The following is a 24,861-nucleotide window of genomic DNA, read 5'->3' as shown; positions in this document are numbered from 1 at the left end:
CTTTGGTGAAGTCTGCATCGATGCAGACTCACGGAAAGGTAAAGGTGAGCGTGTACTCAAACCCTCACGCCCTTTGAAAGTCGTCATCGGGACAACCCTAAGCCCTTACACATTTTGCGAGAACGCGCACCAAAGTCTGTGTGTCTGTGAGTCCGGACTTTGGGATTGGGCCTATGCATCCTGATAAAGTTCCCCTTGGCCTTTTGGAATTAAAATATCCCACATCATCACATACCCTTCACCATACCTAGAGATTGGCATGGTTTTATTTCAATGTGCCTAACAGCTGGTTGGATTTTCACTGAGAGATGATTTCATGGAAAGTTCCCCATGCCTATCTTTTTATTCCTCTTTTTATTCAACTTTAACATGGGTTCATAAACGTATGAGCACTACTGTATATTCGGATCTCCAGGCACAGACATGCAATATAACGGCTCTGTCAGGACCACATTTCCTCAGGAAAGGGGAGGTTAAGTCTGGCTAATGGCACAGTGATTAGGAAACTACTCAGGTGTTAAATCTTCTAATGTTGTTGGTTTAGCTGCTTCACTCAGTTTGATTGCCATTTATTTATGCTGGCAGGCTTGTCTCATTGTCTGTCTGAGAACTCTCTCTCTGTCTCTCAGTCTCACACACACTCAGACACGCACAAACACACACACTCATACTCAAGGTCACTGCTGCTGGCCTGAAATGTGCGATGCCAGAGATCAATGACTGGCTGAATCCATATTTTATAACTCACATTCCCTCTCTCGCTGTCTTTTTCTTCTGGTTCTGCTGTCTGTAGTGTCTCAGCTGGGTTCCACCACTCAGCCACTCAGAAACACTGTATTTCAATCATTTATCCTTCTTCACATCCTACTTTCTGCTTTATCCTTCCTTACTCCTTCCGTCCTGTGTCCCTGCCGGACTTCTTTTTCCCTTTATTCCTTCCTCTTCCTCTGAAGCTGAATGGCCGTCTTCATATTTGGAAAATGAACTTGGATCCTCCGTGTCTTTCACACATCAAGTCATGGTGTGTCCATCAGCCTGATTGAGCAGGTCTGAGCAGATTTAAAAATGTTTTGTGACATTCTTTTTAATTGTGTTTGTTCACCTAATTCAGAGATATTTTTTTTTCTCAGACGTTAGCGGGTCTAACCATGAGGCATCATAACCAAAGCCTTCTGTGTGGTTTTACACATCCTTTAATCTATTATAAAACATCGGTTTAATAAGTTTTTTGTATGTAAAATCAAAGTAACTATAAATAATAAAGTGGAGTAAAAAAAATACAATATTTCCTTTTAAAATAAAGATTTATAAAGTCCCAACTCATATAACTCATATAGTCATTACATGATGCAGCCCAAATGGAACTAAACCTGGTTATTTCCCACCACTGGAGGTCTATCAAAAAGCTGGACCATTCAGGAAGTATTCAGCTCTAAACGGGCCTGAGCTGGAGTTTTGTGATAGAACAAGAAGATACATTGAATTTATCTGAGGCAACGGAAAAAGCAATGCAAGTGCTGAAATGGATTCTAATAAATGTCTTTCTCTGTCTCTCAGGTTGGCTCCATGAGCTGGCCAAGCGTCTTGGGTCCCCCTACGTCCTGTCGACGCTGGTCCCCGCCTCAGACAGCAGCGTCCCGGCCAACAGCAGTCAGTGGAACCTGTCGGAGGTCGGAGGGCAAGGCTCCTGGAACTCCAGCCAATATAACGGAAACACGTCCGGAGGAGGGGCCGTGGCGGAGACGACCCCCGGAGGCGGCAGTTTCGGGGTGCTGGGTGGCGGCCCGTCGATGCGGAGCAGCTACGTGACGTCGCTTTACTTTGCTCTGAGCAGTCTCACCAGTGTGGGATTTGGAAATGTGTCCGCCAACACGGACTCAGAGAAGATCTTTTCCATCTGCACCATGCTCATAGGAGGTGAGACGTGTGTGTGTGTGTGTGTGTGTGTGTGTGTGTGTGTGTGTGTGTGTGTGTGTGTGTGTGTGTGTGTGTGTGTGTGTGTGTGTGTGTGTGTGTGTGTGTGTGTGTGTGTGTGTGTGTGTGTGTGTGTTACTGTCTGATGGTCACGGACTGATGGTAGCATTATTGTAGAGCCCAATAGTTTCTGTGACAGCAGAATAATGGACGGAATAGCAAAATAGAGAATTTTAAAAAGCTAAAAGACGGATTTGTTATGACCCTACATTGAGTCAGTGCTAAAAGCTAACTGGAGATTTGAAAATACCGTATGACCACGTCTACGTTGTCACCTGAGCCGCCCAGTGTAACGGGCATCAGCGAGACATCGACGCACAGCTGAGCATTTGTATTCAAAACTGTTCGCTGACTGTCTCGGTTGTCCCGTTTTTCTTAATGTAGGGGTTTCTTTACATGTTTGACTGTGCATTTTTTTATTTGCTATCAGAATTCAGTTTCTTTTTAAAAGAATTGAAAGAATTCACCCAATGTAAAGAGGGAGGCAAGTCCTTCCACAGCCTAGGAGCCACTGCCTGGAATGATCTCTCTCAAGTTTTAAAGTGAGTGCGGGGAGCCACTAACAGCTTCTGACCTAATGGCCTCAGACTACAGATGGGAGTATGGAGCTGGATCAAATCAGATATGTATGGAGGAACTTGACCATGCAGGGCCCTAAAAGTAAGGACCAGGATTTTAAATAGAGTTGTATTCATTGGACTGGTAACCAGTGAAGTGCTGTTAAAAACCGGTGTAATGTGTGCTCTTTTGTTAATGTGAGTGAAAAGCCTTGCAGCAGAGTTCTGAACAGCCTTGAGACGGTATGCTCCTTTTTACTCAAACAGATGAAAAGACTGTTATAGTAAACTAAGCGAGAGGAAATGAAAGAATGAATGATTATCTCTAACTCCCCCTTGGACACTAGTGTTCTTAATTTGGAAATATTCCTCAGTCGGAAGAAACGGTTTCTAATTAATTGTTTAGAGTGGTGCTCCACGGACATGGCTGAATCAAAAGCAACTCCTAATCCCCCGAGGCTCAGGTGGACAGATGAGCCTAAGTCACCAATATGCTGCTTTATCTGAGCGATTCTATTTTCAGGGCCAATAAGAACTGTTTCTGTTTTATCTGAGTTCAGAAGCAAAATGTTGTCACATAACCACTGTTTGATAGTCAAGCAGTTGATTAAAGAAGACCGTTTATAGAACTCAGATTCCTTAAACGAGCAGTACAGTTGAATCATCCGCATACAGATGTGGGATTTGTAGTTTAACAGAATGTGACAAAACACTGATTACATTTTCTAGAATAAGTAAGATCGTAAGATCCAGCCAGCAACAAACCATTTAACAACTGGGTTTTATTTAAACTAAGCTAATTATTAAGTGGGTTTTATCTTGATAAAATCCAGAAAGGACAGAAGAAATGAACAAGAGAGGGTCAATACAATGAATATCCATAGTACAATAGATTTGATGATGTTGTGAAATGTACACATTGTTTCATGTATATAATACATCTAGCAGCAAAAGTACAGAGGGTGTATTCTGAATGAGCGCAAGTGTTTTTTTAACCCTTAAATGGAGACAGCCAGCAGTGTGTCACCTGTCACACAAATGTCTACATTTTCAAAAGTAATTAAATATGTGAATTTAGTCACAGAACGTCTGTGTTTAGCGCTGGTGACCCTTTTTTGAGTTATGACTTGTGATGTTTTTTGTGCTGATCCATAATGGAGAGAGCTGAATGTTCTGGGGAAAAAAGCAATAAAAGAAGAAATGAGAGAGGTTATTTGGTGGGATAAATGCCAAGATTTATGGTCAGAGGACAGGGACGGACTGACAATCTGTGCGTTCGGGGTAAGTCCAGAACGGCTGTCCAACCGACGGCAATCAGCACAAAAAACGTCTGGCAAAGCAACGTTAACAGCCAACAGCCAGTGGTGCTGATACGATCACTTATATGCTAAAGAAAACTGAGAAAGAAGAGTCAGCCTACTATCCAGTTTGTGACTGGTCCCCGGCATGTGTATAAAAGGCTCCACTATCTTATACCTCATTTTATGGCTCCATAGCAGACGTTTTTGTAAAAATAGGCAAAGGATTGTGCCACAACCACTCGACTTACTGTCGCACAGTAGAGGAAGTACCGTAGTAGTGTAGTACCGGGTAAGCTCGCAGACAGTTTGGACTTCCCTAGCTGTTTAGGTTTGATTACTAATGTTAACTAGCATGTTAGTTAGCAATGATTTGCCTGTGTCTATGTTATCTCCTAACACATGCTGTACCTACACTCTCCTCTCTGCTGATTGGGAATGATTGAGATTTCTCTTGCACAGCTACCAGAAGATTTACAACTTTCAGCAAAAAGCTCACAGAGCTTTCATGATGAGGGACAGACAGCAGAGTTAACTTCACATCAGCAAGAGGTCCTGCTAAGTGCCAGGAGCAGGACACATTATACTGGGCTGCCTTTATCCCTATCTTAGCATAGTCAGCTATCAACATGGGTACGTGCATCATGGTTATGAAAATCGCACCATATAGTGCTGTCACACGTAACGTGTTTAATAATTTCTGTTTGGTTAATTTGAAACACTAAACGCATTAGAAATTAATCGCGGGTTAACCGCAATTTCACTTGGTTGTAATGAGAGGTTGTAGTGAGCTCAGTGATGCTGCTAGGATGAAGACTGTGGTCTTGAATTAAACAGGAAAACATCAGGCATGCCCTGGTCTCACTCTAAACGTGCTACCAAACAGGCCAGGGGGCTAAATAATTCACCAAATGTAACCACAAGTTTAACCAAAGAATCCTGGCTTGCACTTTCTGTCTGTCTTTTCCTGTGAAGGTTTTCCTTGTCTTTCATATTTGCCTTTACTATTGTGGAATTAAGCTTCACAGGCAAAATTGATAGGGCCTACTAGTCATTTTCATCATTTCGCATTTTCTTTTACACAAAGCAACACATATAATATCATCAATAATAGCTAATAACCTATCTTTAAAATCATTTGTTTATTCAGATTGAAGATAGTTAGGTATAGGCCTACAAAATATATCTAATCCCCACGTCAGGTACAGCAAGTAGCCTTTATCTCTGAAAGGGTTGTCAGTAATACTCTGTACTGTTTCATAATTACAGGTTTGTGTCTAGGGTGTCTGTAGCCAGTGACACTACGCTATTTTATTTTCAATGCAGATGAAATGGCATTGTACATTTTTTGTCTTTATTTGAAGGCTGAGGCTTCATTAATAAACACGACCACGATTATCATCATTGGTTTTGAGATGTTACTTGCTGTGAATACCTTGTCTGATAGGTTACATTATTGTGGCGGAGCATCAGGACTTCCTGGCTTCTGTCTTTCACACACGGCGAAGGGCGGATGATGGGTCTATTTGGAAGAAATACACACACACACACACACAGAAAATATTTTGTTTCCACAGTGAATACATGGCGGGCACACACACACACACACACGCGCGCGCACACACACACACACACACACACACACACACACACACAGCTAGTCAAATCACATACTTCACATGATACTTCTGTCTGTGCTCGACATTTCCTGACTGATGGAATAAAGTAATCTGCTAGTTTCCAGTGAAAGGTGCTAATGTGCCTTAATCGTTTAACTCAGTTATAATCTTATTATTTTACACGTTTGTAATCAGTCCCACACGCATCGTCTTAGAGCATCCAATGTGTTCTAATCCACAGGTGAAATAGTTCAGTCTGCTGCAGTTTAGGTGAGTAACATTTGCTTAAAGCTGCATTTGGAAATCTTTTAACAATTTTTAAGAATGATGAAGAATCCGTTTTTAAAGCTTTACATCTTCAGAAGGAACCAATGAGCTTGGAGCTTTTTCACCTTTATTTATTCAGGGGAGGTTCACTGAGAGGAAGCCTCTCTTTTGCAGGAACGCCCTGCAAAACAGAGGTTACATTCAAGTGGTTTGGGGTTAGGGCCTTGCTCAAGGGCACCTCGGTGGACCCACAAGCTTGCTTCTCTAATCTTTGCCTTTTTGTTGACGATAAGGTAAACAGAATAAAACTATTCTAATCCTTGAATTTAATTGGGACTTTTGGAGTGTGATGCATTTACATGACTTTGCTTAAACACAGAGATGTGTCTCGTGTATAGTCATTTGTTATAGGAGAGCGAGCTAAGCAAACCACAGAGAGAGAAGAGAGTAGACTATAGCTTCATTAATCTCTCCAAGGTTCTGCTGTACTGAGCATCCCTGAAGCTAAAAGATATTTATACATCTGTACTCTGGAGTCTTCTCTTAATGTGAGGTGGGTCACTGCCTGAAGGAGCACTCATGCTAAAATAATGTCATTCTGGGTCTGGGTGTCAGTGGACTGTGGAAGTGTCCTGTGGTCTGAACGCTGTATCAGCGGCTTGTCTACTTGGGCTAGAATTATATTCAGGGAGAAAAACTGCTCTGCAGTGCAGTGTGAAAAGTACACTGCAAGATAAATGGTTTAGTTCCAGTCCTTACTGCTGGGGAGCTCTGTTTTATAAAGGTTAATACAACATCAGGAGCTATTGCTCACACTGGGATTAATGCTGTTTGGGGTTTTAGATTAATAATTTAGTTGTTATAATGTAGGTGTTGTCTTCACTAGAAATGAAAGATTCTTTTTATTTCAGTCATGTGTTACTTCCATTTTGTGAAAGCAGTAATCCACTTGAGGCTTTACACTGGTTTCAGAGCAGCTGAATCCTTTTAAGCCCGGTGCTCTTGGACTTCTCGGGACTTGTGAAGACGTCCTTTTGAAGCTCCCTGCTGTGCAGAAGCATTATGGGATTTTCCCGAGCAGTTTCCAGATAAAGGTCAATCAAACAGAGTATGTGTAATTGAATCTTTAATCATACTGAAAACACACAACCTCTCCTCTTCTCCAGCTTTGATGCACGCGGTGGTGTTCGGCAACGTGACGGCCATCATCCAGAGGATGTACTCCCGCCGCTCGCTCTACCACACCCGCACCAAGGACCTGAAGGACTTCATCAGGGTCCATCGGCTTCCCAAGGCCCTGGAGCAGCGCATGCTGGAGTGTTTCCAGACTACGTGGTCGGTCAACAACGGAATAGACGTTAGTGAGGTGAGAGAGCAACCAGGGGCCATTCCAAGATATTTTAAGTGGGGTGGGTGGGGGAAATAATCAGTTGTTAATTTCACTTGTTTTCATCAATCTTATTTCTGAGGGGGCCGGTGCCGGGCCAGGGACACCCCGTTTGCCCATTGTAGCCCTGCCCCTGAGAGCGACTCACAGTCAACTAAACACACAGCAGTGTGTGAATATTGCATTGTTTTTCATAAACACATTGTTACAATTTAAACCTTACATCTGCATTAACACTAAAGGGTCATTTCACTCAAAGTACAAAAAAGCTGGTTCTGGTTTTCTTTTGTCTTTGTGGTTTTGAGATATGTGCGTCTCAGATTTCTGCTATAATGCCAACACAGTGAAGGTAAACTGCTGCCAACTGTTCAGCTACAGTTTACAAATGCAATTCACATCAACAGATCTTTAGTTTCAGCCTTCAGCACTTTCTTCAGCAATTAAAAACCGTGATAAAAGCACTGCGGTTTGTGGATTTTCCTGACTAACTGGGACATTAATACCACCAGGGGTTGTGTTTTGTTTTGGGGTGAAGTGGCCCTTTATAGCGGTGGTTCCCTTATTCCACTTACTGTACGTCCATCACACACACACAAAGCAAAGAAACTTGATCAAGCAAGTCACCTGCATGTTTTTTTTCTTCACAAATTAGTTAAAGTTCCAGTGTGTAACATGTTTAGTTCATTAGAAAATCGGTGTTACCCGTTCCCAAACTTGTCCTTTTTCATAAATATTTACCACCACCATCAATTCCAAGTATTCCTTTTGGCTTGAGCTTTTATATTTGCATGTGTCACTCCCGGATGTAAGTCAAGGGCAGATTTGAGTTGCGCATGCTCAGATGAAAACAGTTTAGGGCATAACATGTCATACTGACATTTTTTAAATCCGTGAAATAATAAACTTTTCTCATTACAAACAATAACAAATGTTGGGAATCATTTAAAAAACGTTTTAGCTATCTATGGTTGTTTGATTGCTAATGTTCGCTCAAAACATCATTCTAGTGACAGCCCTTGTTGTGTTTGATGCTAACTTGTAGCCAGCAGTGAACCAACTTGGTTAAGTAGGTCCATTTTTACTGTATTGACATTACATAATCTCTTGTTAGCATCTTGTATGCTACTTGTCGCAAAGTGACGCATGCGCAACTCAAATCTGCACTAGACTTACATGGGAGAGTGACAACATGAACTAGGTGAGATGCTTCATATTCATGCGCCATCTTGACAGGACACACTGCCCCTCCTTGTGCGTTTTCGCTGTCACATGATAAACCTACAGGTGCTGCTAATGGATATCGGCAATTCCCGGCCCCGGCAAGTTTGAAGAAGGAAACATGAGGAGGACCACATGTATTCAAAATCCAACTTTCAGGAACAGGAGTCTTCTTTTTCGCCCCGAAAAAGAAAAAACGTATTGAAACGAGCAAGAGGCGTGAAGGCCACCGCAGCTGTAACGCATGTTTGAACTGCGTGGTGCGAGAGATGTGATTGCAATATGTGATCTCAACGATAGATAGGAGACATTCCTACACATTGGACCTTTAAAGACTTTCTGTTGTGTAAATAAATGACAGTTCAAGTTTGTCAGAAGTTTTACCCACAAAAGACACAAGGATCTCCTGACGGTTTGGACATTTAGAGAAGGACTAATTCTTACTGTTACAAAAGTGTTTGCTTGATAATCATCATCTGTTTTTCTTCTCCTTCCTGTTTATCTTTACTTTGTGGATAATTTATCTCTCAGACTATTTCTTGACCACCTGAATCTTGATAGCCATTCCACATTCTCACACATCTCACTGCTCACAGGTAATCAAAGACGATGGAGTTTTTTGTTTTTTTTGGTTTTTAAGTCTACGTGGAAGCCTACTGTTTGGTTTGAGTCTCAGGGAGGAACAGCTGTTAAGTGTGAAACCGCCTCTGGCTTTGCAGCTACTGAAGGACTTCCCAGACGAGCTGAGGGCCGACATCGCCATGCACCTGAACAAGGAGCTGCTCCAGCTGCCGCTGTTTGAGTCGGCGAGCCGGGGCTGTCTGCGCTCTCTCTCCCTCATCATCAGGACCTCCTTCTGCGCCCCGGGCGAGTTCCTCATCCGGCAGGGAGACGCCCTGCAGGCCATCTACTTCGTCTGCTCGGGCTCCATGGAGGTTCTGAAAGACAACACTGTGCTGGCCATACTGGGTGAGTCAGAGGAGTCCTTTACGTGCTAGGGCTGCACCATATGAGGAAAATATGCGCCATGCCATGGTCCATTGATGGATATTATGATAATGATATCATTTGCGATAAATAAACAGATAGTAAGGTGTACACAGTTCTGATGTTCTGCTGGTTTCAGTATTCAGCTATAATACACTAAATTGCTTGTTGAATTTGAGCACAACAAAAAAAATTAAAAACAAAATTTCCAACATTATATTCTTGTACAAATTGAACGTTGAACATAAAAAGCTCCATTGAAAAAAAGTGAGCGTTACATTTTAAAGTTTAGTTCTCTACTGATACTCTGAGTGTCTTTAGGTATATGTTGCAGCCTTTCGCGATGTGTTTATTGCGCAATTTAACATTGCCATGACGATAAAAAACAATTCATTGTGCAACCCTATTACACTGACTGATACAAGTCTTGATTTGGACATAGGCAGCTAGTTGGTAAGACTTAAAGACTTCAATTTAAATACTTTAAATACTACCAGAATGTGGAAGTATGTGGAAAAAGCTTGAGTGCTTTATATTATATAAATGTATATCTACGTATCTTCATGTTTCTAATGGCACAGGGTTCTTCTGAGCCAAACAGAAATCTGAAATAACATTCTTGCGTTTCCCCTTTTTAATGACAACAATCATTTTTAAATGAATGGAGAGATGGGAACAAAAACTGATTATGAAATGGCTTTAGATGAATGTAGGATTGCACAATGACATGCTGGTTACCTAATCAGAGAAATGGGTGGTCTATGTAGTAGGCGAGGGAAACGATGGTTCAATTTGTGATACAGAATTGGATTGAAACTACACAGTCCTTTGTGCAGCTTTGATAGGTAATTTACCCATCAGATATAGACTTTATGAGGATGTGAGATGATCAGCGGAACAGATCATTTATGTAGGAAACATTCATTTGAAGAACGAACACTCTGAGAAGAACCGGGGCAACTACGTGTCTGTTTACATACGGGAGTGCGGACTGAGAGATCGCCTCTCGGCCCAGTGATGACAGTGGAAGGAACTCCACAGGGGTTTTGGTTTCATCCGATCAGACCCTGGAGAGCGACGTTATCCGAATTTGTTATAAATATTTTTATGATAAAGCTTCAATTTTCTCAAAGTCTTTTACTTTCCTACATCAAAGTGGTGTGCGTCCATCATCTCCGTGAGCCATGACTTTGGCGCTGGGATTTCTTTCTTTTTCCAAACTAAGATGACACACTTTTTTGAAGTGCAAATCCCATTTGCCAAAAGTTGAGCCAGTGTAATTTTCTTTGCTTCATTGGATATCCCTAGAATTACTAGAACTGGATCAGGGCCAATTTGAATATCTAACAGATTAGACAGGAAACTAACGTGATCAGGATCTGAGTGGAAAGTAGGTGGATGAGGGAGGCGAAGAAAAGGAGGAAGGACAGGTGCATGCGTGCGACCGTGCCTGCCACTCAAACATCAGGGAAGGCTGGGCCTAAGAGAGAGCTGCTGTTTGGGCTCTGTTGCTTTGAAGAGTTATTACTATGCTAGACACACACACACCCACACCCACACCCACACCCACACCAACACACACACACACACACACACACACACACACACACACACACACACACACACACACACACACACCAACACCCACAGGGGCAAGGCTTCCAGCAGTGTTGAGCCTGTTTGATACACACTGATCCTTCAATCCAGTGTGAATACAGATGTAGGGCGTCTTGCTGTCAGACATCACATATGGCAGAATATGGAGACTAGGCTGGGTATCGGATACTGTGACTTTGACAGTGGTTCCTAAACAATACCTTTTTCAATACCAGTTTTGTATAATCTGAATCAGAATCAGCTTTATTTGACAGGTATGAGGACACATACGAGGAATTTTGCTTTGGATCATATTGCTCACAATGCACTTACACATACAAAACAAAAATCAAAACAGACAACATATACACACAATAAACAGAAACAATATGGACAGGTTGAGACAATGATGCAATGAAGAGTGCAAAGTACGCAGGAGTCAATTATAATTATGATAGTTATTATTATTTTAATTATGGAGCATAGTGCAAAGGGTGCTGGCATAAATAGTATGTTCTTATATAAGTGTAATATTACAATAAGAACAGCATGATCAGCTCTGAAATAGAGAATGAGAGTGATGAATAAATAACAAGTGGAACCAGTAAACAGAGTGATTAGAGACAGCGTGGCTGGGTTATTGCACTGGAATTGAACCTGGCGCAGTTTCAATTCTAACAAAAACAATTACAACATTTCTCATTATGTCACAAATCTTATTATCTATGTTTCAGCTCCTACCACGTGAGCCCCGTCTCTGTGTAGCAGAGAGTTTTAGAGTAGAGTTTAGAAGCATGCTACATGTTTAGTGTCTCACTGACACTGATGTGCTTTACTCCTTAGGTACTGAAATTGGGCATTGAATGACAAGCCATTTTTTGGATACTTGAGACCATAGGGGCAATTCGAACAGTGGCTAAAAAGTATGAATTTGGTACCCAGCCCTTAGAGGGACCAATTAATGAATGAATGGAGATGTATGAAGGCAGTCCTCTCTCTAGTATGAACACAGGAGAACCAGATAAGGCTGGTAAACCTGACAGGATTGTGGTGCAGGCCTCGTTTATATCCTGCAGTTGACTATATGGAGCCCCTGACGTGACATGGAGGGGGGGGGGGGAAGAAAAGAAATTAAAAAAATTACAGCTATCAGTGTTCACGCACATCCGAGAAAGCATCTTTAAAATATACCAAAATAAAGTGTCTTGGAAAGCAATGAGCTGTGTTGGAAATGGCTGAGTGTTGTTGTACGAGCTGAACTCACAGGAGTTGGAAGCTTTCAAAATATTTTTTTTGTCAGATGTCTTCACTGGCACCCAGCAGCTGTAATAAGTACTTTGTTCAGGGTGATAGATGTTTTGTGGGCAGCTTGCGGTTATGTTTTGATTTCATAGGCAGACACATGCCAAAATGAAATCTGGTTTAAAGTATTACCAAAATGATTACCAAAAAAGGAGACTCTGGCGGGATTAAAGCCACCGCAAATGACTAAAATCTTTATTTTCTACAACAAATGAGTTGAAAATGTGAAAAAGATTATTTCTACTGAGAACAGCTATGTTTATATAAACCATTTTCATGATCTAAGCGCATGATGTGAAGTGCCTGGCACAGGTGCGTTTAGGGCGTGCAGGTGTATTTGCTCTTTAAACGACGTGGGGGCTGGATGGTCTTAAAATAGCAAAGACAGTTGTGTTGGGCTTGGCGCTACGCTGCGCCCGGTTCAAGATAGGGCCCTCATCTTTCTTTTTTTCCTTCCTAATTTTCTTTTTAACGCCGTTATTTCCAGATGAGAAATTTCATTATCTGGAGATAACAGAGCTCGTTTTCTCCTCCCAACCTGTTAGCCGGTATGTGGCTCGGTTGGATGGGAATGTCGCTGGTTTAATCCCTGGCTCTGAGGTCCCATGTTAAAGTGTCCCTTGATGTGGGGGGGGGGGACTACGCACAACAGTAGGCTGAGCGTGATCGGGTCGCATGCAGTAAAGGAATTTAGGCAATGAGTCGATGAACGCAAACGTCTGGAATGCTCGAGTAAATGAAAGCCCGATCAACAAAACTGCTTAAAAAAATAATATTAATATTTAAATACTACTGAAAAGATCACTGGGAGAGTCTGACCCAGCGCTTGGTAAATTCCTTTTAAACACATTTGAATTGCTCTTTCTTCTTTCAATTTCAATTCTCATCATTTTGGCGCTGATAGATTTCCTTATAGGTGCTGCCTCAAACCTCTTTGAGTGGCGCCAAAAACTCCTTTAAAACCTTTTAAAATACTTTGTAATACTATACGTGAGTAAATGATAACAGGTGTGTGTGTGTGTGTGTGTGTGTGTGTGTGTGTGTGTGTGTGTGTGTGTGTGTGTGTGTGTGTGTGTGTGTGTGTGTGTGTGTGTGTGTGTGTGTGTGTGTGTGTGTGTCCCGTCAGGTAGCATGGAGGGCATTTGAGCATTTATTCCATATCCTTAATATCAGATGTCAGTTTGTCAACACTAGTTGGACACATGTTCGTACTAGCTGGATATTTTTTATTACTAGTTGAACAAAATCTTTTACTTGTCACTTTTATTCAGCAACTAGTGGAACATTTGTGTAACTAGTTAGAACCGTCACTTGCTAGTGACACGGCAGCGTAATAGTAGCACCGTAAAGCCTATTTTTACCATACTAGTTAACTAGTGTGCACTTTGGTTTTTGACGGCACCAGTTAACTAGTAACGTCCAATAACAGTCCCGAAATGTTTTGGGGCTAGTTAACTAGTGGAGGAACCTGACGTCCGATATCACGGATATGGAATAAATGCTCAAAGGGCTTGCTATAGCCTACCACACACTGAGATTGAGATTTGATTTTCTGGAATTAACATGTAGCTGTGTGAGGAAAACATTTGTGCCTGTGCGTGGTATTTGTGAAATGGTGTGATCATATGTCCTCACTGCCATCGGTCTCAGGAGATGTGAAGGCGGGTTGTGTTCCAGTGAAGCCTAATATTAAACAGGACTGATTTGCAGACAGCGTGTGGGAGGAACAACCACAGAGTCATGCTCTACACGGCTGCTTCTTACCACCATCACTACCGGGATCACAGTACATCCCTACATTTCTATCCTAGAATACAAACTTCATTTACTCCTCTATATTTGTTCATTATAGAGACACTTTTTTCCCTTTTGTTCTGCTCCATACTTTCTATTCACTTTAATGAGACAACTGCACTATCCTATGCTCAATCTGAGGCTGCAGCTTTTTCTCTGCGTTTTTTCCTTTTGTCCATGCAAACTTAATTTTAGGTCACTGAAAGCGGGTCGTTTGGAAAACTTCTTCCAGGGTGAAGACATTCAGAAAACTCTGTTTTCAGTGTTGTCATGTATACGGGGATAAAATTGGTGTTGTCTTGTAATGGCAGAGTGTAAGCCGTTATCTCCTTTTATGAGGTGTCACAAGTGAGTCAACATTTAGACTTAGACTTAGACTTCTCTTTATTTATCCTTTTGGGATGACTCCCGCAAGGAAATTGAAAATTCCAGCACCAGTTTTAGCAAGAAAGAACAAATTAAAAAATAGATTAAAAAGAAAAGAAAAGACAGTATAAAGACAACAAAATAACAATAATGATAATAACAACAATAAGAACATTTGTCAAATAAAACAAACAAAAGACCATAAATTATTATTAAAGTGTCAGTGTTGAGTCCAGTATTGAAGTGATAAAGTGATAAAGTGACTAGGTGTGCGTGTATGTATGTATGTATGTGTACTGTGTGTATGTATGTATGTATGTGTACTGTGTATGCATGTATGCATGTATGTATATATGTATGTATATATGTATATATGTATGTATGTATGTATGTATGTATTGTCCTCTGCCCTATTTCCTCCTCCCCCCTAGTGAGGAGTTGTAGAGTCTGATGGCATGAGGGACAAAGGAGTCCTTGAGTCTGTTGGTCCGGCACTTGGGAAGGAGCAGCCTTCCACTGAACCAGTAGGATTTCGTAGGATTCATAAGAATCTTGTTAAATAGAATGAAGTTTCCAAAACATGCATAACATTCTGTGGTACCATTTGAAGCTAATCCCTGTGTCGCTGTAGATGTTGTTTAGATGTTTGACTTTTTTTCAGATATGCCTTTTTCCCGAGGTAGTTTGGTTGCACACACACACACCCACACACAACACACACACACACACACACACACACACACACATATACACACACACACACAAAGTCATAATCAACCAACATTTAGCAGTAAAAGTGAAAGACAACATACACTCAAAGAAATGTAGCAAATTTGGAATTGTGTGGTCAGACAGGATGTTGCACCTTTGAAAACAGCTCAGAATAATTTCTTTAGTTGGCTGTCTCGCAGGCTGAAATCTAATTTCCTCTGGGTGTGCTTCAAAGCCTTTGCAACACTAATCCAGCAAACAGGGCGAGCTTTGCCGAGGTGTGAATGTGTGAATAGACAAAGTGATAGACGGAGAAATGGGGAGAGAAGGGGGCGGACTTCATGTGCGTTTGTCTGTGTGGCAATGACAGATGTACATGCCTTAAAAATCTGTTTTCTCAAAAGGTCAAGATGTATTGAATAATAGCGTGTGTGGGTGTGTGTGTGTGTGTGTGGGTGTTGTGTGGGTGTGTGTGTGTGTGTGTGTGGTGTGTGTGTGTGTGTGGCACGTGCTGTGCTACTGTGGCTTTGTGTGTGAGACAAAATGAAATTATCTTAAAACCCCCCTGGCCTATATATGATCTTTTTTTTGTGATCAAATTGTTTTTTCTTTTTCATATTCAGAAATTAACAGATACAAACAATACACTGAAACATGGACCGCGTCCCAAAGTTAAAAAAAAAACACAGAAGGGAAAGCTGGGAGGGAGGGAGACAAAACAACACACACATAAACAGACACACACACACAGACTGACACAAGACAAGGGACCGATCCCACGTGCAGATTGAAGTCAAGGCACAAGGCTACAGCCCGGCCCTCAAAGAGCCAGCCACGTTGGGCCAAGCGTCCTGGGTCTTTTCTGGCGCTCCATGGACGCGCGCTGTTGACAGTTCCATGTACACAACATCCAAAAAGAAAAGGGTCCATGTACGGATAGACAAGTCACGACGTGGCTTCCAACGGGTTCATAGCTTCGTAGCTGTAAGTCCAGCAAACACAGCACGCTTTTGAGCTTCAGAGAGCCTTAAGGCTGGCAGGTCATTCATAATCAATTATCAAAACATTTACAGCAACAAGCACAGTAACATTAATCAAGGCAGAAATTTTGTAAGCAATTTTGTTCCAGAACTGACCAATAGGAGAGCGCTCCCAGAACATGTGAAGATATTTACCTTGAGTTTTAATTGGGCAGAAAATGCATGAAGGTCTGCTCATTATTTTCATGTGGTGCATTTTCACGGGGGTGGGATATGTCCTATGAATGAAACTGTAGTGAATTGGCTGATCTGGTTTGCGTGACACGCCTTGAGCGCCAACCTTAACTGAAGGTAAAAGAAAAAAGAGGAGCATGCATTTTGTAAGTCAGAGAAGGGTAACAAGCCAAGCTCACCAAAAATGTCTTTTAGATGATGAACTCCCCTCTGTTCCCACTGCGGAGCTGTTATCGGCCTGCCACTAATCAGGAGTGATGTATTATTGAGTATAGGGGGAAAAAGTGTGCCAATTATAAGCTATATGGCAAAGTTTCAATAAGATTAGAGATAATGAGCCAAAGCGTAGCTGGCACTGTTTATTAGAAACATTGGCAAAAAGAACGTCATGGAGTGACCACGGCTCTGTCAGAGCACTTTCTAAAGTACGCCAGCAAACAGACATATCTGGATTAAACCAAGGAAGGAGGGGTCTCAACACAAAGGCCCAGCAATAAGGTTTTAAGTTAAGAACTGAAAAGCCACCATCCTCTCTCCTCTGCTGTAGTGTAGACATCTTAAGTTGCAGCCACTTGCCTTACCAGATAAATTTAGATACCGTTGGTTGTAATTTACACCAGTAGCCCGCAGGAGGGGAGAGAAGTAGCATAGAGCTGACAAAATGAATCCTGGGTAAAACATTTATTTTAACCACTGAGATACAGGCTTGAATAGACATGGTGAGACCATCCACTTTTCCATATCTTTTAAAATACTGTTAAGGGAAACAGAATAGTTCAGTTAGTAATCTGGTTTAAGCAGAGGAAGACCTCAATGGCTAAATATTTAAACTGCTTAACAACGGGGATGTCAGCAGAGATGGTTAAATTGCAGGCAGAGTCTTTTAAAAGAAGTTGATTAGTTGATTTTAAAGCCTGATAAGTAACCATACTCCTCACACAAAGATAGAAGGTGAGGTAGAGACTGAGATGGGTTTTCTTAAAAAAACAAAAAAAACAAAAAAAAACACCGTACGCAAATAATGATGCTGTGTACTGCGAACGTGTAGTGGTGACATCCTAATCGATTGGCGAATGGCTCGAGTTAGCGGCTCTAGAGAGAGGACAAATAATGCAGGACTCAAGGGGCAACCGTGGCGGGAGGATCTAGACAGTGGTAATACAGAGGAGGAGGTGCGTCCGGTTAAGACTCGGGCTGAGGGATTAGAATACAAAGCTTTAATCATACCGATGAAAGTGTTACCAAAGCCCGTCGCCTCTAAGACCGTAAAAATGACCACTCACGTCTGGCTTTGATCGCATCAAGAGAGAGAAGTGACATTGGGGTGCTCACATTTGATCTTGATCATGACGCACGCACGCATGCACACACACACACACACACACACACACAACACACACACACACACACACACACATACATCTACATCAATAGGCTGAATGTGGTGTGGTGGTGCTGGGATCAATAATGAATAGATTGTACATTATTAAAGCATCTTGATTATAATATCGAAGTGTGGATATAGCAGAGCCCTGCGCAGCCCGGGAAGCTTTCACATGGTTCAACCCATCATGACCTTTACCAAGAACACAACACACACACACACACACAACAACACACACACAAAAGCAAGCGTACTTCCAGGAATTATACTGTGACTGTACTGACGTTAAAAAAGTTTATTTCCATCCATTTATTTGATGGCCAGTCAGAGCGAGAGTGATCTCTTGACTCTTAAAGTGCAACCACGCGTTAAGCCATTTAGAGTCACGGCCAAAGACATTTTGCACAAATTTCTGAAACACACACTCAATCAACCACACACAACACACACACACACACACACACACACACACACACACACACGCGTCATTTGGAGCTCAACCTCTCTTCCTCTTTGACCTTTTATTACATTACACCCCCTGCTAGGCCAAGCTATCCTATGTGTCAGTATCACTGGATGAGAAGAGCAGGTTTAAAAAGGGGACTTCATTTTGTTGCCACCATTAGGCCTCTAACATAAGTAAAATAAGATCTTCCGACAAGTTATTTTAAAAACGAAGTCTAGTGATGTAGGAGTTTAAAAGAACCAAATAAATACTAGACAAATAAAAGGCTCTAAATCGTTTTAGCTTGATAAAATAAGCTTAAGAAAGTTGCTGTTTTTTTCACCTACACTCAGACACATTGAAGACTGGACAAATACACACTTTTAAATGTCACTTTCAAGTGTTCACCTCCTGTACAGTTTAACATTTTTCTGTGATTATGAGCAATACAAGCTCGCCCTGGCACTTGCTGTCGCTCTTGGCTCTGATGCCACCCATCATCCATGCAACAAAAAGACAATGGAGCTAAACTGTGGTATGGGAATGGAAAAGACGTGGAGGAGCACAAGTGTGAGCGAGTCCACGTCACAACGAGAGACAGACGGAGCGTGTGAAGAGCCCATTGTGCCAGCTAAGTATAAAACCCAGATGGAGGGGGAAGGGATATAGAAATGAGGGTGCAGACTAGGTCTACACGATATAAGGGAAAATATGCAATAAGGTTGTTGAATGTTGTGATAGCGATATTACTTGCGACAAATAAACAGATTTTAAAGTGTACTCAGTTCTGCCTTTCAGCTGCTTTCAGTATTCAGCTAAAATACAACAAGCAATTTACTTTGAATTGAATATAAAAGGCACCATTATAAAAAGAATGGCCGTTACATTTTAAAGTGGCGTTTTCTACGGAACATTTCTTTCAACTAACACAAAATATCTCTGAATGTCTGTCGCGATATGTTGCAAACTTTCACTCTACGTTTATTATTATATATTATATGATATCGTGATGACAATAACAAAAAACTGTTCTTGCATTGCCAGACCTTCCCCCACAGTGCTGTGTGGTCTGGCTAGTCCAGAAGGGGCCTTTGAGGGGGGGCCTGAATAATCTCGGAAATGAAACGTAGTCGATATAGACTAGACGGCGACGGAAGGATGTGGAGGTTTGGAGAAAGGTTCAACAGCTCGCCCCTACCCTGCCCTGCCCTAGCTCCCTCCATCTTGCCTATGCTCCCTGTTCCTGCTTGTTCTTCTCCAGCCCTCTCTTCCTTTTCACTCGCTCTTCTGTTCTCAACCACGTCGCAGTGCAGACCCAAAGCAGTCTTTGTTCAACTTTTTTTCCCCTTCATACTGCAGGGGGCTTTGTCTGTCAAAAGCCTCACAAATGAATGTCGCCCAGTAACTATAAAACATTTATTTTTTATTTTTGACATCATGCTGTGTGTTCAGTTAATTATCTCAATGAAAATGCTGCATACAGTATATACAATATATATATATATATATTGTATAGGCACATACTGTTGAAGGATAAAGATGCTGAATAATACCCACAGCAGCACTCCCAGTGGTTAAGTTGATCTGTGAAATGCAAACAGACAGCCTCTCTGCACAAAACGCTCATCGGTGTTTTCAAAAAATAACCCCCGAACGCTGTAACCCCAAAAGAAAAAGCACACGGTGCCCATAATTATTATTTCTGAAAGAGTCACCTGTTAGACGCTGCGATGGGTTTGCATGAGAGAGGCTGGAGGAGTGCCAGAGGGAGAAATGTCTCTCACTGCAGTGATTCTTTCCCAGGGACTCTTGCTACTGCAAGATGTACAGATGCTGTAGGCTAACTGAATGGTTTGCATGTTTCTTAGCCTCCAAACATAACATGCAGCAGGCCAACTTTGACGTAAAGCAAGCCATTACTAATACTCGCTTGTACTCACTTATAAAAATTCGATAGTTTGTCTATTTTGTTATAGGGTCTTGAATTACTGTAATTGTTGTCAACCTTTTTTTATTTTTGTCTTGGTGGGTGGTGATGACGAGTGTGTGGTGGGGTGTGTGTTTGTGTGGGGGGGGGGGATGTTTTTGGTCTTGTGTTTAAAGTTAACCGCAAAAAGCCAATACATTCTCCCACTCTTCTTTGTTGAAATAAATGTGCAGGTTCATTCCTCTGGTCTCCTGTCTTTGATCTGGAGCTCAGACAGTCTACGTGATTAATTTACTTAGCCTCTCTGATTCCGTCATCTGGAGACAGTTAGTGAAAATTAAAAATATGTCTCTTTTAACCTGCTTCAAAGACATAAATGCGTCCGTGTGTCTTTCTGCGTGCACAGGCAAAGGAGATCTGATTGGCTCGGACTCGCTGACGAAGGAGCAGGTGATCAAGACCAACGCCAACGTCAAGGCCCTGACCTACTGCGACCTGCAGTACATCAGCCTTAAGGGGCTCCGCGAGGTCCTGCGCCTCTACCCCGAGTACGCCCAGAAGTTCATCAGCGAGATACAGCACGACCTCACGTACAATCTGCGAGAGGGCCACGGGGCTGATGTGAGTCACACAGGGCTGAAGGAAGGAGAGTAATACCACAGGTTTAAGAGTTGTGATTGGATTGTTTGGATTGATTGTTCTTTTTATGTTCTGTTTTATGTTCCTCTTGCCTCAAAGTGTCCCTTAATGACGAGTAAGGGATGTTAATTCAATACACTTTTTGTCAAAGTCAGTGAATACCTGCTCACGGTCACCTAGCTCTCTATTCTATTATCTATTGTTTGGCAGTTCAAATATCAACCATCTTTGCACACTTTATTGCACCAATAGGGCACAAATAAAATCCTTGAACCACATATGTTGGTTTTGTGAATTGTCAATAAAACATTTTGGAGATATAAAAACAAAGTGATATTTTGATAAATGACAAGGGTTTCTGGTAAAAATGGAATAATATGGTATTTTGTATGAGAAAATTGGTCATAAGAACATGAAAATATCTAGTTATAAAGTGAAAAGGGTTTTATAAAAAAAGAAAAGTTTAAACAGAAACTGAATATTTTTGAGTCATGTTGGCAGGAATATGCTACCGAATGCAACACGCTAGACACTAGATCAGTCAAACTATTGGCATGCACAGCCTTGAAAATGAAAATATGTGATATTTTATATTGTGCGCTGTGCCTGTGAGCCTCCTTAAGAGAAGTCTCATGGATAAAAGCTATGCATGACCTCTCCTCCACTACTATAAAATACACACACAGATCTGTGCTTGGACTATTACTATCCACACATACACACCCCAGCCTGGGCCTCTGGCTGGTGCAGCAGAGGGAGCAAAACACAGAGACAAGAATAGCTCAGTGCTGCTGTTTGAAGCTGTCTTGTTGCTAAAAATAGAGCAGGGGGAAGCAGGGGCTGTCCCTGACTGGCTATGTCCCCGCAGCTGCTGCTAAGATTGGATCCTGCTCGATAAAAATAGCCCAGCCAGCCGAGAAGAGATGAACGGGAGGGGGGACTTTGGCTCATTTTCTCTTCTGCACTTGCTCAGTTCCTCCCTTTTCCACTGCAGTGCTGTGTGTATCTCCTGTCCTGGGCACATGGCAAACTTACTGCAGAGTTTGCGTTGGGTGGAAACTGTCTGTGTGTGTCTGTCGCAGTATCTAAAAGAATGCACGATTCCAGATGCACAGGCTGCTGCACATATCTTGGGTCAGGGGCTACAGATGTCCATCTCGGTTATGAATGCAGAACCCTTCTGGTACCAGCAGCCCAGGAGACTGTGTCTGCATAGTTATGGAAGAAAAGACTGCTGGAAAAGAGGGGAAAGTCCTGCAGATGTTTCAAGAGGCAATCACAAAGGATGAGAATATGTATAGCAACAAAAAGAGACGTGTTGGCCAGTGCAGACTTGATTAAAAAAAAAATACAAGAAAAGATGATGAGGGGGGGGGGGGGGGGGGGGGGGGGGGAGTATGAATTAAAAAGTCAGGGTACCAAATGCAGAAAAGGCTTTACTAAGCAAGGAAGATGATTGAGTTTTTTTCAGGAAAAACAAAATCCATGAGTAAGCAAATGAGCCATCCTGTAAGTGACTGGTTTATGTTCAGTGTCCCTTCCTGCTGATTCTCAGGCTGCAGATGGACTGTTATGACCTCGCAGCCTTGGGCCAAACTACTTGATGTTGAAGAGCAACCAGTCGGCCTGGTGTTCTGAGCTGTGCTAAAGAAAGAGAAGGACATTACAGCCTGTTTTGGTACCCCATGTTTCTGTGCTGTTCAATCTCTGTACCAGAACAGGGAGAACAACATAGGGTCTGCACCTGCACATAACGCACACTCACACAGAAAGCATTTTGTTCATTATTGTCCTTGCAAAACACACACACACACACACACACACACAGAGTTTACATATAACCACTCACATGCATGTCTGCAGTCAGACATGAGAAATGCTTGACTCAATAACACATACATGATGCAACTGCAAACTTGAGTACACACACACAGACGAGCACAAACCAGCACGTGGCAAGTGCACACTGATCACGCCTCCGCATCGCAGAGCGCTCCCTGGTTTCAGCGCTAGGAGCTAAGATTAGACCAAGAGAGCTAAAAATACATTACACTGGCACAGGGGGGTTGGCTGAGAGGAAAAAAAGAGTATGCTGAGCAGACTGGGGCGGAGGAAGACAGAAAGGGAGTGGGTGAGAGCACGGGGGAAAGTGGAGGGGTGTTGGCTTGTTTGCATGATGAGATATGAAATACATGCATCACTCAACGGCAGCCGCCATGCTACTTTTAGGCACGAGTGATGATAGAAATTGACACTGTCATCCTGAAGGCGGTTTATTATTTGTTTGAATGTGTAGGTCAAGTCAGACCTAGTCTATATCCACATCCAAAAATCCAGTCCAAGTTTTTCTCCCATCCTGGAATGTCAGACCCTCCTCCGCAGCGCTGTGGAGGAGGGTCTGGGAAGGCGAGTTTAAGTCAGAACCAATGTCATCGATTTTTAGACACAATGCACATGCAGTAAAATTCTTTTTATTGTTTTTTCTATTGTTGTATTTAATAAGCGATACCATTGAGGATCCCAGGTTTCTGGGACTGTGGGGGATTTAATGACTTAAATGGGGGGGGTGTGGGGGGTGTGTGTGTGTGTGTGTGGGGGGTGTGTGTGTGTGTGTGTGTGTGTGTGTGTGTGTGTGTGATGCAGCAGTCTGTATTAAATGTAGCATGACAGGCTTTTTTTTTTGCAGTCGGGCGAAGACGGAGGCAAAACAATATTCTCTCAAAGCAAAAAAGAGAACTAATTGGAATTTTTTATTAGTCGCTCCTCCATTTCTCGCTGTGATTTCTCTGTGATATCCCCCCAGCTGACATAATCCCTCGAGGGTGACAGGGAAAGTTTGGAACGTGGCTCAGACTCCTGGAGTCTTTTTTTAGAATAAAGTGACTGGTAAAGTCAGCATGTGGGGCCACTTTTCTCTCATTTATTTACGGTCTGGATGAGATTGCAGCACCTGAATCTTAAATTAATATATACAGTAGGGTAACATGAAAACAAGTCCAACATTTAATTTTCACCAGGGTTAGGAAAAGTGGAAGAGAATTTAGATCTTTTTTTTGTTGCAATTAGCAGTTAATAACATTACTGACATGAAAAATGAAATTGAAATGAAAATGTCCAAAAACTTAGGATAAGGATAGGAATAAAATCATCTCTATACTTGAGGAAATAAACAACCCCTCACATTAAAAATACTCCAACTCTGAAAGAAAAGGAGAAATTGTTAAGTAATATTCAAAAAGAAAAACTAAATGTTTGCTCACTTTTACAGTAAGTATGTGGAAAGGGTGCTTTAGATTAGATTCTATTTCATTAGACATGGACACACACATCGCAGCTGCGTTGGACAAAGATGATGCATATCTGGAGTGTTTAAGCACAAAAGCTCATTTTAAACATCTGTCCACAGGAGGCTTTTTACCAAAACAAAACGGACTAACAACGAGCATAGTTGGTAGTAATAATAATAAGAAAAGGACAAAAAGTGCTGCAAAATAAATTTACAAGACTAAAAAGGGCAACGGATTCCGAATTGTTTACATACAAAAGCTCTAGAGCGAAGGCCCCGTGATCAGCCAGTAACCTGTTCATGTGAGTCTCCTTAACCCACGGGTTGTCTTCGGGTCAAAATTGACCCGTTTTCAAAATTTCCATATCAGAAATATGAGTTTCTTGTTAATTACCCCAAAATAACACAGATGATTCCATGCAATGCACTCGCAAGTACGATTAATGATCATATCTCTACTCTCATTGAATTTTGGGTTTTTATTCAATATTTTAGCATTTGAAGAAAAAAAAAAAACAGTATCTTGACTGAACGTTGACATATACCAGTCTGTGATTATCTTTACTTAAATATTAGACTAAATAATTCATTATTTCTGCTTTTTTTTAACTCAAGTATTGGGTATAATTTCCTATAAATGAGGTTTATTGACCATAAATTCCAAAAATAAATGTAAAACTAATAGACCTAATAAGTTGGAGTTCATACATGTTAGTGAAAAGAAGCGTTAAACGTAAAGAAAATTATAAAACATTAAAAAAAAATGCCAAAAGTGACGAAAAAACCCCAACTGGGACTGTGTTGACCTGAAGTGGTGTGAGTAGGTCTACAGTACATCAACCATTCAATGCCCTTAAGGGAATTCTTGTGTTTGTCTGTTGCCCGCTGCT

At 41.8% G+C, this 24,861-nt stretch overlaps 1 protein-coding gene across 1 annotated transcript in view; it reads left to right on the top strand.

Moving 5' to 3' along the window:
- The window catches only part of kcnh3 (potassium voltage-gated channel, subfamily H (eag-related), member 3), a 174,125-nt gene that overhangs the window by 143,923 nt on the left and 5,341 nt on the right, over positions 1-24,861 (top strand). Inside the window, 4 exon segments of the mRNA XM_032515261.1 lie at positions 1,558-1,917; positions 6,882-7,081; positions 9,040-9,289; positions 20,453-20,667. Coding sequence (XP_032371152.1) covers positions 1,558-1,917; positions 6,882-7,081; positions 9,040-9,289; positions 20,453-20,667 — 1,025 coding nt within the window.

Source organism: Etheostoma spectabile, chromosome 5, assembly GCF_008692095.1.
Source record: "Etheostoma spectabile isolate EspeVRDwgs_2016 chromosome 5, UIUC_Espe_1.0, whole genome shotgun sequence".
Taxonomy (NCBI): Eukaryota; Metazoa; Chordata; class Actinopteri; order Perciformes; family Percidae; genus Etheostoma; species Etheostoma spectabile.
The sequence above is the reverse complement of the archived record's forward strand: the minus strand, read 5'-3'. Positions and strand labels throughout refer to the sequence as shown.